Genomic DNA, 16,112 nt, shown 5'->3' on the forward strand with positions numbered 1-16,112 from the left:
CACAAGATCCCATTCCAAATGTGGAGCATGGGGTGAAAATGTCATGGTTTGTGGCTACAATAGCAAAACCTGCTTGGCTTTGACAGACCGTCATAGATACAGTATATGAATTTGTCCATTGTATCAGAAGGAGCTCAGGGAAATATTGCAAATATATGCAAATATTGCTTGGGAGTTGGTTCTCATGGTTCTCTAAGTAGTCATCACCTTTATCAGTGGCAGACTCAGGCTATTTGAAGTGCAGGGGCAGAAAAATACAAAGTACACCTACTTCACGATACACGGTTTTATGAATAGATGGAATAGAAGCAAGTTTGAACATGGAAAACGTTTTAAACTTTGTGCATCACTGCTAAAAAATTACTCTGTCTTGTAACATCAAATACAGTTTATCCTATTGTGAGTTACCTTTTGGGCACCAAATCACATCCCTCTCCATGAGAGGAGGATTTTCCTGGGCACCTGTAGGAAAAAAAAACTAAAAAGCACTATATTCACTTTTCTCTGCAGGAAAGGGCACCTATGGGACACTTTATAGAATGCATTTATTGCACCATTTTTTATTTGATCGACAGAATGGCACCCATACAGCACATCAGCAACTTCATAAATAAATAATTTATTTAATATGTATATATATATATATATATATATATATATATATATATATATATATATATATATATATATATATATATATATATATATATATATATTTTTTTTTTTTTTTTACTTTATTTAGATCTTATACAGATAGAAAATAAAACATCATCATGAGAATAAATTTATGTTTACTTCTTTAACAAAATATTTTCTCTCAGTTTCACATTAATAAACATGGAAAATATTTCATTTCATTTATGCAGGGGGTTGTTACTTTATGAAAGAACTCTAGGCTTGAAGGGGTTAAATTGTGTAACCATAATAAACATGGTTACACAACATAGTCAAATGTAAACAAGTTGGGACAGAATGAAATGAAAGTGAAAGAGAGTTAGGTTAGGTTTCAGCTTACTGAACAATGGGATAATGAAGCAGGGCGTAGAATAAATAACACATACTGTCTATTACACTTGTTGTGTCTTCTTGTCTCTTGTGGACTCCTCTTTGGGTGTTCTTGGAAGGCTGTTTTTCTTTAAATAAAACTCAGTGCACACTGCCTTCTTAACCGGAATAAAATATTTATTTCAATCAGAAGCAAAGTGTGGGAGAGAGCTTGTCAATTCTCGGTGTCCCAGGTCTCTCTCTCCCAGTCTTGTGGTCTAAACAGTTTAAATAGTCTCTCACAGTCACTCCTATAGCTCTCATACCTAACGAATTCCAACCACCCTATTTACAGCTTTACCATATATGTAAAAATGACCTTTTGAGAAGCGGCACGTTGTTTACCTGAAACCACATGTGACATTCCAATCATGTATAGAAATGATCTTCTCAGAAATAGTTCAGCTGGACACATGAACCTATCTGGGCTAAAGGCCTCTCAAACAAGAAGGGACAAACATCCATAGTACAGAATACACCTCACACTCCACTATATAAGTTTTTACTCTACATTATCATTACTGCAGTATTTATCACAGGTGTTATATTTTCCTTCGTACATATTTCAGTACTGAATTCATCTTTCCCTTTACTGAAACTATTAGTAGAATATAAATTCCCCCATGAGTCAGAGAAACATGACCTCACCACATGGTTTAGTCATTATGGCCACACAGAACAGTTTTTAGCTGGGGAACTATGGGGTGGTATGATGTGATCTGATTGGTTAATGTGAGATCTGCAGAATGACTGGTTAAGATGTTTTAATTAGCGGGGCTTCAGCAGTATGAGAATGTGATCTGGATTACACAGTTGATAAGTTTCAGTTTTATTTCTGCTGTTGGATTTACTCTAAATCATGTGACTCATGTTACCAAACCGGTCTGATGTCAGCAGACAGAAAACTGAACTTCTTTTAAGTAAACAGCTTCAGGACTCAACAAATACAACACTACAGCAGTATGAGCTAGTATGAAACAAATATACCCAGAATTTCATTTATTTTTTCATCTGGAAATCCCTGTTCACACAATTTTTAACGTGCTCTATATATCCGACATTGGTCTGAACAGTTCACACTCCTAAACTGATGCCCATGCACTAAAGAGCAGCGCTTCATATGCAGTTTCAGTGTCATCTTCTCCAGCATTACATGAGTTATCGATCAGTTTCAGTATCTGAAAATGGCAATCACTGAGAATAAGTTCCATTGTAAAAATATCACATTATTTGACCATGCCCACTTCTTTGGTTTGTGGTAAAAAATTAGTTTTAAGTGCCTCCCTGCAGCTGTGCTCAGCCATTTCTTTAGAAATACAGAGAGGGTAGTCCAAATATTTCAGAGGCCTGTTACCTCACTGTCCCACCACTGAAACACTTCCCTCCCTGCTGCTGTCCATTTTCACTTCTCCTCAATCTGTTTGATGTAAAAGTTGCATGAATTCTAATCAGGTTTTTAGACTAGGTGGTCCATATCAGAAAATAACTTATATATTGTTACCACTAGAATACCCAAAATAAGACATCCGATTTTTTTTTATCAGAATGGAATATTGTAGGCCTTACGAAAAAAGAGAATATCTGCAGATTTTTATGTAAATTATTAAATAAGTAATTTCTACATATCTACACCATCATCCAGGTTCTCGCTCCACCTGCTGAAAGTGTTTAAGTAATGTAATCAGATTTTGGTGAAAATCCAGCAGAGAAACAGATTCTGAATTAAACATAAGGAAGAATAAAGGCTCATTCTCTCCAGTCAGCTGAATATACAGGATATCTAGAAGTTGTTCAAATACAACCTCTAATTCAAATACAGTTCAAATAAAGATCTACAGTTAGGCCCATACATATTTGGACAGTGACAACATTTTTATGATTAAGGCTCTGCATACAACCACACTGGATTTAAAATGAAACAAATGAGATGCAATGGAAGTGTAGACTTTTAATTTAGACTTTTAGAAACAATTTAGGAATTACAACCATTTTTGTATAAATCCTCCTTATTTCAGGGGCTCCCTGTAATAGGACAAATGAACTTTACCATAATTAAAGTTATAATTTGTAATACTTTGTTAAGAGTGAATGCCTGAAGTCTGGAGTCCATTGATTTCACCAAACACTGATTTTCCTCTTTTATGATGCTTTGTGGATTTGTGTTTAATAATAGATGGATGGTGCTGTGCTGGTTAGATTAGTAGTTTGTGGGTTTGAGTGATAAAAAACTTTTAGGAACCCCTAAAAAAAAGCACATACCTAAATAGTTATTACACAGAAATAAATAACTATTACACTCAAAATATTGTTTGTAGTTTATTCAGATTTTACTCTGAATATATAATTTACAGTGCTGGCTGAGGATTACAATTTTCACTCATAGTTTTTTATATGAAATCTGTTAAAAATAAATCTGTTAAACAAATATGAATCTGTTACATCCAAAGCACTCAAACATGTCATCCATGATTGAACGAAGTGCAAAAATATTAAAGAAAGGAAACGGCTGTCCATTTGTGATTATATGTAGTTATCTATAAATCCAGCTTTAAATAAAACAAAACACTGAGTTTGATACAGTCATCCTGGAATCTGGAAGCTTTATTTTATATGATATAGCCCTGGTTCTGAATCTCCCTCATACTAAGTATTTCTGCAGTTGGGTAAAGCTGCAGTGTCTGAACTGCTGGAATATTATTTTATAACAGCAATAATTAGAAAAGCAATGATCTGCATGGCGGCGGGGAGGGGGCTGCTGGGGCGAGCTGCCTACGCTCGGCCCGTGGAATTCATAACATTTCTTTCAGCTGCGGGGCCACTCGCCTTGCGGCGCTGAGAGTCTGGCGTTAAGCGAAGTTTAAGGGTTAACATTACCTAGCACTCAGTGCTGTATCTTTACAACTAAGGCTGTATCTCTGAAAACATTCTGTCCTTTGAGTTTTAGAGCTGTAAAATTGACTTTGGGGGGAAGGCAGGTCGCATTCTCTGCTGCAGTGCTGTTAGCCAATCAGAGGCGATATGTTTGAGCAAGAGCCCAAAACTTGTCTTTCTTCAGAGACCATTAATTCAGTGATCTAAAGCAGGGCTGAATTGAAACACCTGAGCACTTTTTTCACAAAAAACGGCTCACATAACATTCATTCATATTAGAGACCGCAACCAGACATTTTAAAATGAATGAAAAAATTATGGAATGAGACCTTTAAAATTTACAAAGGCAATGTTCACACAAAAGGCTAAAGTGGCCCTAATCTGTTTCTCACCAAATCTGATCTGTCTTTTTAATGTGATCTATATCTAACATTGGTCTCAACAGTTCACTCCCCTAAACTGATTCTCAGGCACTAAAGAGAAGCGCTTCACGCTAAGTTTTGGTTTCATCTTCTCCAGCATCACAGGAGCTATCTAATAGTTCCAGTGTCTGTAGCTGAACTCACACTGAGAACAGGTTCCAGTTCAGTGAAAAAAGGGCATGTTATTTGGCCGTGTTCACTTTTTTAGTGTGTCTTTCATTTTTATGAACTTTATTTTTAAGCTGTTTGTTTTCATTTGTTTCTACATCCTATCACGGTACCACAGTGCTGGAGTTCACTGAGTTCCTAAGAGCCTGAGACCCGTTCTTTTACTAATGTTTGCAGAAAAAGTCCCAGCATGCCTAGCTGCTGCTTTTATTAAACACCTGTGGACTGTAGAGTTCAGTGATTTTGATGGGTGAGTGAATACTTTTGGAAAAAGATTGGATTTGGGCCACTTTAATCCTACAATAATCTTGCAGTCACCACTCAAGAAAAAAATATTTACATCTTATTATGGTTATTATATGATTGAAAGTTTAGAATAACAATTAAAAACCTCAGTATGACATCATGACTCAAAGTTACAAAATCAATAGAACAGATTTAAGTAAGTGGAGCTCAACAGAGCACCAGAAATAAAACTCACTCAAATATAAAAAAAACAAAACCCAGTTTTACTGAAGTATCTATCTAGTACAGAGATATTCCCTCTGAAATTCCCCAAATATGACAGATTTGATTAGGATTGTAATAATATTGATCATACTGAAGTGTTTACTGAGAAACAGAAATATCTGCAGATGTTTATGTAAATGAAGCGCTATTTAACTGATCTCCTCATATCCACACCATCACTCACGTCCTCCTCGCTCCACCTCCTAAAACTACAGATAGAAAACATTGTCAACATCAGATTTAGGTGTAAATGCAGCAAAGAAACAGTTTATTCTGAATGATGAATAAAGGAAGAATGAAGACTCACTCTCTCCAATCAGCTGAAGATACAGGATCTCTAGGAGTTGGTGGATGAATTCTCTCCATCAGTGGCTGTAAAACATGTAAAATATTAAAATAGAAACAGTCAAAGTTTCCAGCAAATAAATAATTAATTATATTAAATAAATATTTATTTAATATAACAGTTAAAATAAAGATCTACTTACATCCATTGGGGTTGACTGGAACAAATTTGAAGCCTGAAAAAGAAAAGAATTATATATATTATATAGGAGTCCGTATAGTTCATGGATCACTTCATATCAGACACAGATTTCAATAAAAAAAAATACAAATCTTAGGACTGAGAACTTTACTATTTCTGAAAGTAGCAGAACACTCTAATCTACTATCAGTCTTCTCATCTCTTAATCAGTATTCAGACTTCTTACCAGACTTCTTCTTCTTCCAAACAACAACTCCAACACCGACAGCGACAAGGACGAGCAGGAGAACAGCCACCACTGCCCCAACGATCACACCCATACCTCCAGCTGAAACACCAGAGTTACATTATTATTAACTCACTACAGATACATGAGAACATTTCTGAACTATAACATTTACAGAGTGTTTAACTGAGGATCAGACAGTTCTACCTGGCTCAAACTTTCTGACCAGCTCCTTCTCCAGGCTGCTGTGCTGAACTACACAGGTGTACTTGTTGTTCTTCAGCTCCTCAGGTGAGACGTTCAGAATGCTTCTCTTCTGGAAGGTTCCATCCTGGTTGGGCAGCGTCTCTCTGAGATCCACGTCCTCATTCAGTTCCTCTCCGTTCTTCTGCCAGGAGATCATCACTGCTTTGGGGAAGAACCCTGTAGCGTGACACACCACTGGAGAAGAAGAGTCCTTCTGGAACAGAGACACATCAGGAGAAACTGGAGAGAGAGAGAGAGAGAGAGAGAGAGAGAGAGAGAGAGAGAGAGAGAGAGAGGGAGAGACAGAGAGAGAGTTGAATTACGTAAAACAAACATAACTGTCCAAACTTTATAGTATATAAAAATCTTATTTATTATCTTATTTGAAACATTAATCCAAATAGGTACTTAAGTGACACAATCAACCTGCCTCCATCAAGACAAAACCACCTATACCACATGACCATATGTGGCGTATTGCATTTATAAACAGTTACAGTAGACATTTAGTAAAGCTGGTATGGACTTCTAGGAGCGTTAGTTAGAGCTGTAGACGTATTCTTCTGCACCGAGCTGTTTAAAATTCCATATTTCCATCTATGATGCATGGACTATTTAACTGTTATGAAAGTTTATAATAACATGTTGCATACAAAATATTTTTTCTTCAAAATTCAATTCCTAAGTGAAACTGTCCTGCAGTTACAGTAAGAGATCAGAACACACTTTACCTTTCCTCTCCAGAACAGCTCTGTATCCCAAATACTTCTCTAACCACTCAATACACCCATTCTCCAGGTAGTTCTTCACGTATTTAGCTTCCCCGACTTTCTCCAACTTCTGTTTGCTGATGACAGCTTGAAACGTCGGTGCAGTCCAGGTTACAGTGTTCAGATCCAGACTGATGAAATCTAATCCATCATAACCGTACTGATCATATCCTCTCTTAGTTCCATCATCATCCAGCTCACAACCGTACATCCACTGCACTGTATGAACTCCTGCAGATAATGTATCATGAGCACATATTCATCAGACACACAGTGAAGGATAAACATCACATAACACCTACTGTCTACATATGTCTACTGATGTAAAATGATTTGGTTCGATAAGTCTGATGCTAATTCAATACAGAAATGCCTTTATCTGCCCAACAGTCAGGGTCTGGTGAGTTACTTCACAAATGTAATCTGATAACTAATAACCTGTTCAAAAATGCAATTGAAATTTAATTTGAGATATTTTAAATGTACATAATCTGATCATATTTAATAACGTTTAGATTGCTTGTCTTTAAAGGATTAATTTAAATTACTCATTGTTATATGTACCATCACTACTGGAACAAAACCTCCAAGAAAAAATGTGCAATGGGACAATTTTCAACAATTTTTAGACTTATACTGATTTATTTTTCATGCTATATTTAGGCAGTTGTTTGAACCAAACAGCATAGACCAGCATATCTATCTCTGTATAAACAGGGGCTGCTGCCTTTTACATTTTACAAAACATAAAAATTAAGTATTTGAGTTTTTTAAGGTTTTCTCCCAGCTATTATCTAGCTAGCAAGCAGATTTCTAGAAGCTGTAAGATCACCTACACAGATAAATTGCTCTAACTTTCAATATTTCTTTATATTGGAAAGGATGTTTTTTTTAAGATGAGAGAGTGTTTACTGTGGAAAATATTACTACTCAGTCCTGCCAACAATCATGTGTATCAGCAACAATGTGTATGTGCTTACATGTTATGAACTATGGATGTTACCAAACTGCCTTTCGGTAAGTGATTTACCTTTAGTCTGGTTGAAGCGCTGCATTGCTGTCTGCACATTGACTTTGAAGACCTCCTGGTCACCCTGTGCGCCCTGTGTCTGTCTGTCCCAATAATCTGGATCATAATCAGCAACCTTCTTTATCCAGTCTGTCTTTGGGGTCATCTTCCGGTCGTCACTGTCATAGTACACAATCTGCTGTCCATCCACCTGACCAACCACAGTGAATTCTGGGAAGTTTATTCCTGAAGTTACTGCAGTGTAGAAATACCGCAGAGAGTGTGTGGCTAAAGAGAGAAAAAGAAGAGATAAAAAAATAGTTTCTAGTAGTTTATAACAGCTAAAACAACTGTTAATTATGGTCCGATAGCATGGACAACAACATAAAAAAAATGTCTCAAACTGGATTTGAGTTTTTTTTTTTCTTTAATACAAATCATGATGGAAGGGGTCTTATGCTAAAAAGTGTCAAATACACTGTAGCAGGGATGCACCAATGTGGGAATTCTGGGCCGATGCCAATATCTGATATTATATATCCATATATCTACCGATGTACACATCTATAAGTTCCAAAGAGACTACACACCCCAATATAACTTTAAAAATAAATGGCTTAAATTTCAGCCTTTAATCAACTCATCCAAAATGTCTGGGTCTCGGAAAGCTGTGGTAGAACAGAGGTGTGCTGAAAATCCATTTTACACCGGAGTTGTCCTTTAAGGCTGGTAAAGTGAACAAGTGCGTAAAGTTAGTTAATTGTCACAGTTGTAGAGGGAATTGAAGTGGCTATGACAGAGCAAGTATTGTGCAGGCAAGGGGTGTATGAGCGCATGTACGTTCTTAAAAGTTTCAGTATTGTGTTAGTAGGATAAGGCTGGTCCTAGCCCCAAAACTCCAGTCTCCTCCCTGATGGCAGCAGGCTGAAGAAGCTGTGTAGTGGGTGGGAGGGATCTCCTGCCAGACGGAGGGCTTTCCGTATGAGGCGGGAGCTGTACAAGTCCTGAAGGGAGGGGAGAGAGGTGCCAACAATCTTCTCAGCTGCTCTCACGAGGCGCTGGAGGGTCCTGTGGCAGGATGCTGTGCAGGCCCCGTACCACACGGTGAAACAGCTGGTCAGGATGCTCTCTATGGCCCCTCTTTGCAATGTAACTTTTTTCCAATATTGTGCAGCCCTAGACTCACAAATAGAGCTGGATATCGTTTTATCTTTTTACAGATACAATACTTTGAATTTGATACTAATAACCAAACAATATTTTTCTAAACTAAAGCCAAAAAATACAAAACACAATAATTATTCTCACACAATATATTTATTTAATAGCCGACATGAGTAATCTCATTCTTATACTGTCACCATAAAATATTTCATCTTTCTAGATCTTGTTTGGATGAAAACATGTTTGTGATGCTTTAGTAAGAACAAAAACAACAGCATTACTTTACTAGCGCATTACTCAATTAACACAATTCTGCATCTCTGATCTTATTTAAAATTAAATACCTCATGTTCCAATCCTTAAATACAGTGTATAACTACTGCTTCTCCAACAAAAGCAGGTGTAAATCTATTATAACTAATACACTATTTTGAATTTCACAGATTATTAATAAAAAAATTAGAGGCTATGATAAGGAACCACAGCTGGTTCTGGATCTTAGCATTAGATTTAACCAGGTGCTGTCAGTGACATAGACATATAAAAAAAGAGCACTGTTTGGACTGAGTGTGGCCAATGTAGCGCAGAGAGAGAGAGAGAGAGAGAGAGAGAGAGAGAGAGAGAAGAAAATATTTCTGGTGAGGTTAAAGTAATTGTTAGTCCAGGAAAAGGTTTGGTTAAACCAGGACAAGAGAGAGGAAGAGTTGGGTCAGGATAAAGGAGAGAAACAAAAGTGTGAAAAGTATCTCTATTCATTACTCTGTATGTAGAAGTTTAGATACTAGGGTTTAAAATACTTCTGTACAAGTTAAAGCATCAACTCAAGTATCAACTTTTACTCAAGTGAAATTGTAAAAGTAAACCAATAGGCTGTCGGAATATCTCACCCAATCATAATCAGATTCACTCTGTCTGAATGGAGAGTTTTATCTGGATAGGGGTGTTATTAAACAATGAGAAGCCCTAGTTGTGATGCCATTGTAAATCATGATGTGAGAACTGTAATAAATCGACTGAGAAAAACTGTATAATCACGATTAATTTTTTAAATGAAGGAAGTTCCCATTTTTGGGAGGGAGACAATAACAGTGTAGTGTGGTTTACTTCTGGCAGACATACTGTATTATAATCTCAGGGTGAATAAGCGAGAGACAGAGTGAGTGAAAGAGACACAGCAAATGAATACAGCAAGACAGCAATTTTTTTTTTTACATTCATTAATTTATATTTATATATTAACTCTATGTAACTCTCATCAGTGTTAACACATTTTACCTCACATGTAAAAATAGTTAATTATTGTTTTTAAGTTCATTTGAATTAATTTTTAGATATTTTCTGAACTTCACCCAAAAACCATGTACCAGAGTATCTTTAAAACATTATAAATTGTGAGCTATACCATCATATAATTTTTATCATATTTAAGTTTAGAACAAGAGAGACCATGAAAAATGTTGGTTCTCCCATAACTCTTGCGTGGAGACCCTTATCCACAATCCAACCCAACACCAAAGGGGTGAATAACGTTTCCATCATGGAAACCACCACAACTAAAAAACAATTTCCTACAAACACAAATAAGACACACATATACACAATAACCCCAAAGCAAGAATAATGATGACTGCAGAGCATGCTGAGAGTGAAGCAGAATCAAGAGGCAAAGCCTGTCAAAAGTTGAATTTTAACTCTGAATAATAACACCAAATGTGGATTTTTTTTTTTTAATCACTGAGGGTCATTAGAAAAACTCCCAGAGAGTTAAAACATGTTTCCACTGTGATTTTCACACTGCGACTTTTACTTTGTAGTACTGTCTGTGTGTGTATCAGATAATGCTCTTGTAGCAAATGCAAACTGTCCCTGTATATAATGGTTTGTGTGTCTGATTTGAATCAAAATTATTTTACTTTTTTCTGAGACACTTACTCCTCGATTTAATGTACAGTCCACTGTTGATTTTAAAAAGAATTCTCCATGCATTGTGGTTACCTTGATGGTGTTCTTAGATTTTTTGTCAGTTTTGTGTGATTTAAGGTCATATAAAACTAATAAGTACATTTTAGCAGGCGATATGACATTGTAGAATATAAATATGAAATCAATATTTACAAAATCTATACGCAAAGTAAACAATCAGTTCAGCCTTAACACTACTAAGAACTTTTAGAGGAATTTGACACTAATAAAACTCACAAAATAAGACTCTAAAACTTTAATATAAATTTCAGTGAAAATAACAGGAAATCCAGTGAACCGGAATATATATGTAATGGTTTACTTTCATCCTCATATGACAAAAAAACAGAAATAAACAAAAAAATATTTTCCCAGGGTGTTCGTGTTATTTTAAACTAAAACCACTTCAACATAAACCATGTTGGATCTAGGAGGTCTAGTTAAGTCTTGAGTACGAATTTCCGAGCTGGACCTTAAGGCAATATGCAATCCCTCCAAACTTGTTATGACAATTCGAATTATTTTTCATTCATTTAACTTCATTCGAATATTTTTTACATATGGAAAAAATGAACTATTTCAATTCCAAATTAAACTACATCTAAGGGCAAAACAAGAGCAGGTATCTACATGCGTACCAAGGTTTGAACATTAATAAAGATGGCTCTGGAACTCACCTGCTGAAGACGACTGAATAATGAAGGTTAGAAGAAGAAAATAAGTCAAGCTTTTCATGGTTGGTCCCTTTTTATCCAGGAACTCTCGTTTGCACAAAATTTTAGTAATTCAAATCTTAATTTATTTTCGTTACTTAATTAACGAAAATAAACTCGGGTTTATTTTCGTTAATTAAGTAAAATTTTGTACAAACGAGAGCCGTCGAGGAAGCTGTTCACAGCCTGTTCGGTGTGAAGAGATCTGTTTGTTTTCAGTTTCTGACCAATGAGAATTCAGGAATTATTCAGCGTCACGAGTATCTGAGGAAAACCACTGAGCTGAGGTTGGTACTGAAAGTGTAAGTGTGATACCTGTGCTAAACAGTCGTTAATAAAGTAACATACAGCTTATTTAAGTGAACATACATTTAACTTTTGAAATTAATAAAAAAAAGTAACCTTTGTCTACCTAACACTGACGCAGAAATACACACTGATGCAGGGATATAAATCTGATGCATTATGTAAGTCTGACAGTCAATTTTTTAAATGTCTTAAAACTAATAAGATCACGCTCTGAGAATTAGACCCAAAGAGCAGTCCGACCATCAAATCGATTATATCATATGTACAGTTTTCAATGTCATTAAACAAAATATCTAAAGTAGTTTTTGCTCTTCTTCTGAACATTCTGGTATGATGTTTTTTTCCTTTGTTTTATGTTATTATAATATATTTTTGACGTGTGTACTTGTGTGTGTCTGTATATAAATTCCTGGAACAGTCTAATTCCCCCTGGGGGATTAATACATTCTTTTTTATGATATATTCTCTCTCTTATTTTCTCATCTTATTTTATCTACATTTTATTCAAGTCTAAGTTAAACTTGGAGCGTCTTTCTGTGTTTTTTTTTTTGTTTGTTTGTTTTTTTTTACAGTTTTTCTCAGGCGATTTAGTTCATTTCTCACATCATGATTTACATTGGCATCACAATAAGTGCATTTCTCAAAACAGTTAGTGCAAACAGCAAAACTCAATGAAATACCTGCAAAAGCTCGTGCCTCACTCAGAATTCTTTGTTTTTGCTTCAAAAGCAAATATTTATTTCAATCAGTTTGTCAGTGCCAGCAGAATGTCTAGTCTTTGTGTCATTGCCTCTGAACAAGGCAGTCACTATACTTAGTCATGTTGTCAACAGTGCAACAGTGTACAGTGTGAGTATATTCTGATGGACACAAGCTTTTGATTTAAGTTACAGTTTTTCTCAGTCACTTAGGTGCATTTCTCGTAACAGAATTAATATTTGCACCACAGTGTGGACATTTCTCAAAACAGTTTGTACAAACAGCACCACATAATAGATTAGCAGCTAATGCTCATCCTTCACTCAAAATCCTTAGTTCATGCCTCAAAGGTGCATATTTATGTCAGTGACTGTGTCAGAGTCATCAGAATGGCATATCTTTATGTCATTGATTTAGAACAAGACAGTCAATTTAGTCATGTGGTGATGTATCAGTTTACTCTGTAAGGATCCTCTCAATGATAATATTTTTATGACAAATTGAAAATTATTTTTTACAAATATTTCTTTTTCCTAAATAGCGTATATAAATTGGAACAGCACAAAGTTACACATTACTGTTTGTGGGAGCCTTCTTGCAAGAAATTGGACACAATTCAAATTCATGCATTCACTGTTTGTGCAGAAATTTGACAGACTACATAATTGTAACAAAAAAAAAATCAGTCAAAAGATTACATAGCACAAAGTTTTTTTCAGTAATCTAAACCTAGGAAACAGGCAGCAATGTACAGTGCAAATTACAGTGCAGTCTTTCTATACCTCTTAGTGTTCCTGTCTGTTGGGCCACATATTCTCATCCACATCACAACGGATAGCTTCCCTTACCCTCCTACCATGCACCCTTAGTTCTCTTCTTCTCCTTTCTGGCTGTTGAGCCTGGTTATTTCCTTGTGGATCTTCCATTGCCAGAAATTGTAATACTATGTTGTGCACATTCTATATATGCTTGCCAATTGAAAGTTTGAGATGCACCTTTGAGCCATTTTAGAAAACTATTGATCATTGGTTTATTTAGAGCTTCACACACTCCCCTTCATTAGGAAAAAAAAAATCTAATGTGTGCTAATCATCAGTTCAAAAAGATATGTACCTAAAAAGTCCAATAGAAATGTATAAAATCTGACAACTGACAACTATTTTGATTATGGCTACTTTTGCAATGAACTAATATCTAGGTGTTTAGTTTGTTAGGGCAGTTCAGCAGAGTAATGTATAATGCATAGTGATCTACATGCCAGAAGCAATTGATAATTTGGGAAACAGCAGACAGTTATACAGAATAATTTGCTGTTTTTATAAAATAAATGAGAAATGGCTTCTGTGATGTGCACAAGTGACTAGAAGATGTGCAGATTGAACAACTGGTTTTGAGAAATTAATTTCTGATGTGAAAAATGCTCCAAAGCGACTGAGAAAATCTGTAAATCAATTAAACCTGTATGTGTTACACACTAAATAAAAAACGTACGCAAAACATAGTTAATCAAGACTGTATGTGGGAGACTGACAGCAAGAAATTGGACTGTAATCAAAAATTCTGAGTAATATTCTTTTACTGTTTTGTTTGCACTGCAATTGGTTGAAAAAAAATCTGACAGAAATTCAGGAAAGACAGACAGCTGTTTGGCAGCACTCTGTACATAACAAAATTAGAACTTTACTCTAAACATTACTCTAAACAACCTGAGACAGCAACTTAAGGAATTGTAGTTCTTTCTTTTTTATGCATTCTGACTCTCCTCTCTGTTGGGCCACGTTTTCATTCACGTTACACTGAATATCATCCCTTGTAATGCTTTTGAACGATCGAAAACACAGTTGTTCTTTTAATATTTGGCTGCACTCGGCGAGCAGCTTCAGCCATTGTAAGACCAGGATTTTACCAACTTTACCAACAAAGTTTTATAGAAATGTATAAATTATGCCTGAGAGATTATAACAACATGTTCATGCACTTTTGCATTTAATGACCGAGGCAATGACCTAAAGCCTAAATGTTTTGGAGGGAAGACAATTGCATAGATATTCAGTACAACACATTTTGATAACCACAACATAAGCAATGGATAATGCAAAAAACAGCTGAACATTGTACATGAACATTAGCATGAATGACAAACACATTTGCAATATGAGAAACACAATGAGAAATGCAATTGTGATGTGCACAAGTGATACGGACATGTGGAGATTAAATAAACTGTTTTGAGAATTTCAATTCTGATCTGAAAAATGTACCAAACCAATTGAGAAAAACTGTATTCAGAGCGTTTGCACAGCGTCTTGCTTAAATGTGGCTTTTCACTGTTAAAATCCACCATCTACAGGCGGCCGCATGTAACTGCACCTAAGCTAGAAAGTTCTAGGTGTAAGATTCCCAGCAGAAACAAAGGTCCACAATCTAAAACATTTTTAATATTAGAAATACACAACTATTTAAAAAAAGGGCTTTTTAGTTGCAGGTTTCTACCGTAGTAGAACTGATATTATACAAATGTACTCTCCTTCCACGAACAAGAGCAATATATCAAATAAAGATACAAGCAGTCGCCCTAAACATGCTATTTAACTACTGAGAATATAGATTTATTATAAATTACATTATAAAGTAAAGGTCACATTATTAAGGCCAGTCTACCTTTTTCCCTCTCTTTTTTTCTGCCTGTAACAGGTAGCTATATTGCTGGCCAGGGGAGTTCTGAGTATTTCAGGCAGTGCTATCTGGGTACTCATGAATGTGGACTTAAAAACAGTTACTGTTTTATCAGCAGTGACAGGTCAGCAGGAGAGTAAACTCCAGGAGCTGTTAATAGCATCCTGTTAACATCTGTCGTCTGTCAGCAACCTAATGTTTCTGACTTTACAATAATGTACATATACAGTGCTGTGAAAAAGTAGTTGCACCCCTCCAAATTTCTTTTTATTTTTTCAGATTAACAAAGACATTGTAACATCAAACAAAGAGAGAATGAGTGAATATAAAAAGCTGTTTTAAAATGATGATTTCATTTACTAAGGGAAAAAGCAATCCAAACCAACCTGGCCCTCCTCTTGAATTAACTGTAATTAACCACATTTTTTGGAAAGCTAAGTTAAATTTCACTATGAGCCACAAATATATTTTATTTTTACAGTCTTGCAGAACAGTTCACAACAATACTAATATTGATACTGTTTTTATATGCAGTACTGCAGTTTTCTAGTGAGAATAAATTTCTCATTTATAAAAGTCTGGATGATGAATGCCAGACAAACCAAGTCTCCCTGAAGCTGCGGGAGACTCCCGCATTTCGGTAGCGGCTCCCTGATGCCCGCGAGTCACATATAATCTCCCGGAATTCAGAACGAGCGCCCCAAACGCGCACACAGGCCACAGACTTTTTTTCTCTAATCGCGTGTGGGAAGGAGAGAGAGAAAACAGAGAGGGTTCTGATTGTCCTGTTCTCTGCAAAGAGTCTGTGAGACAGCCAATCAGTTTTTAGTGTGGGC

General features: G+C 35.8%; 1 protein-coding gene across 1 annotated transcript; it reads right to left on the reverse strand.

Annotated features, from left to right (window-relative positions):
- Window positions 1-2,977: 2,977 nt before the first annotated feature.
- On the reverse strand, window positions 2,978-11,799 carry LOC111190038 (H-2 class I histocompatibility antigen, Q9 alpha chain-like). Its single transcript, XM_049470268.1, has 8 exons — window positions 11,557-11,799; window positions 7,775-8,041; window positions 6,706-6,975; window positions 5,936-6,214; window positions 5,729-5,830; window positions 5,504-5,536; window positions 5,323-5,387; window positions 2,978-5,218 (listed from the first exon to the last, which is right to left on the reverse strand). Exons 1-7 carry the CDS (start codon window positions 11,612-11,614, stop codon window positions 5,353-5,355), a joined length of 1,044 nt encoding a protein of 347 aa, XP_049326225.1. The 5' UTR covers window positions 11,615-11,799; the 3' UTR covers window positions 2,978-5,218; window positions 5,323-5,352.
- Window positions 11,800-16,112: the final 4,313 nt, after the last annotated feature.

Source organism: Astyanax mexicanus, chromosome 22 (genome assembly GCF_023375975.1).
Source record: "Astyanax mexicanus isolate ESR-SI-001 chromosome 22, AstMex3_surface, whole genome shotgun sequence".
Classification (NCBI taxonomy): Eukaryota; Metazoa; Chordata; class Actinopteri; order Characiformes; family Acestrorhamphidae; genus Astyanax; species Astyanax mexicanus.

What these genes read in the sequence shown, in the direction of transcription:
- LOC111190038 (XM_049470268.1), bottom strand. Translation starts at nt 11,614, where the DNA reads ATGAAAAGCTTGACTTATTTTCTTCTTCTAACCTTCATTATTCAGTCG. An exon ending in TATTCAGTCGTCTTCAGCAG is followed by an intron (nt 8,042 to 11,556) that starts GTGAGTTCCAGA and finishes TTCTCTCTTTAG; the next exon opens with CCACACACTCTCTGCGGTAT. An exon ending in TCCAGTCAACCCCAATGGAT is followed by an intron (nt 5,388 to 5,503) that starts GTAAGTAGATCT and finishes CATGTTTTACAG; the next exon opens with CCACTGATGGAGAGAATTCA.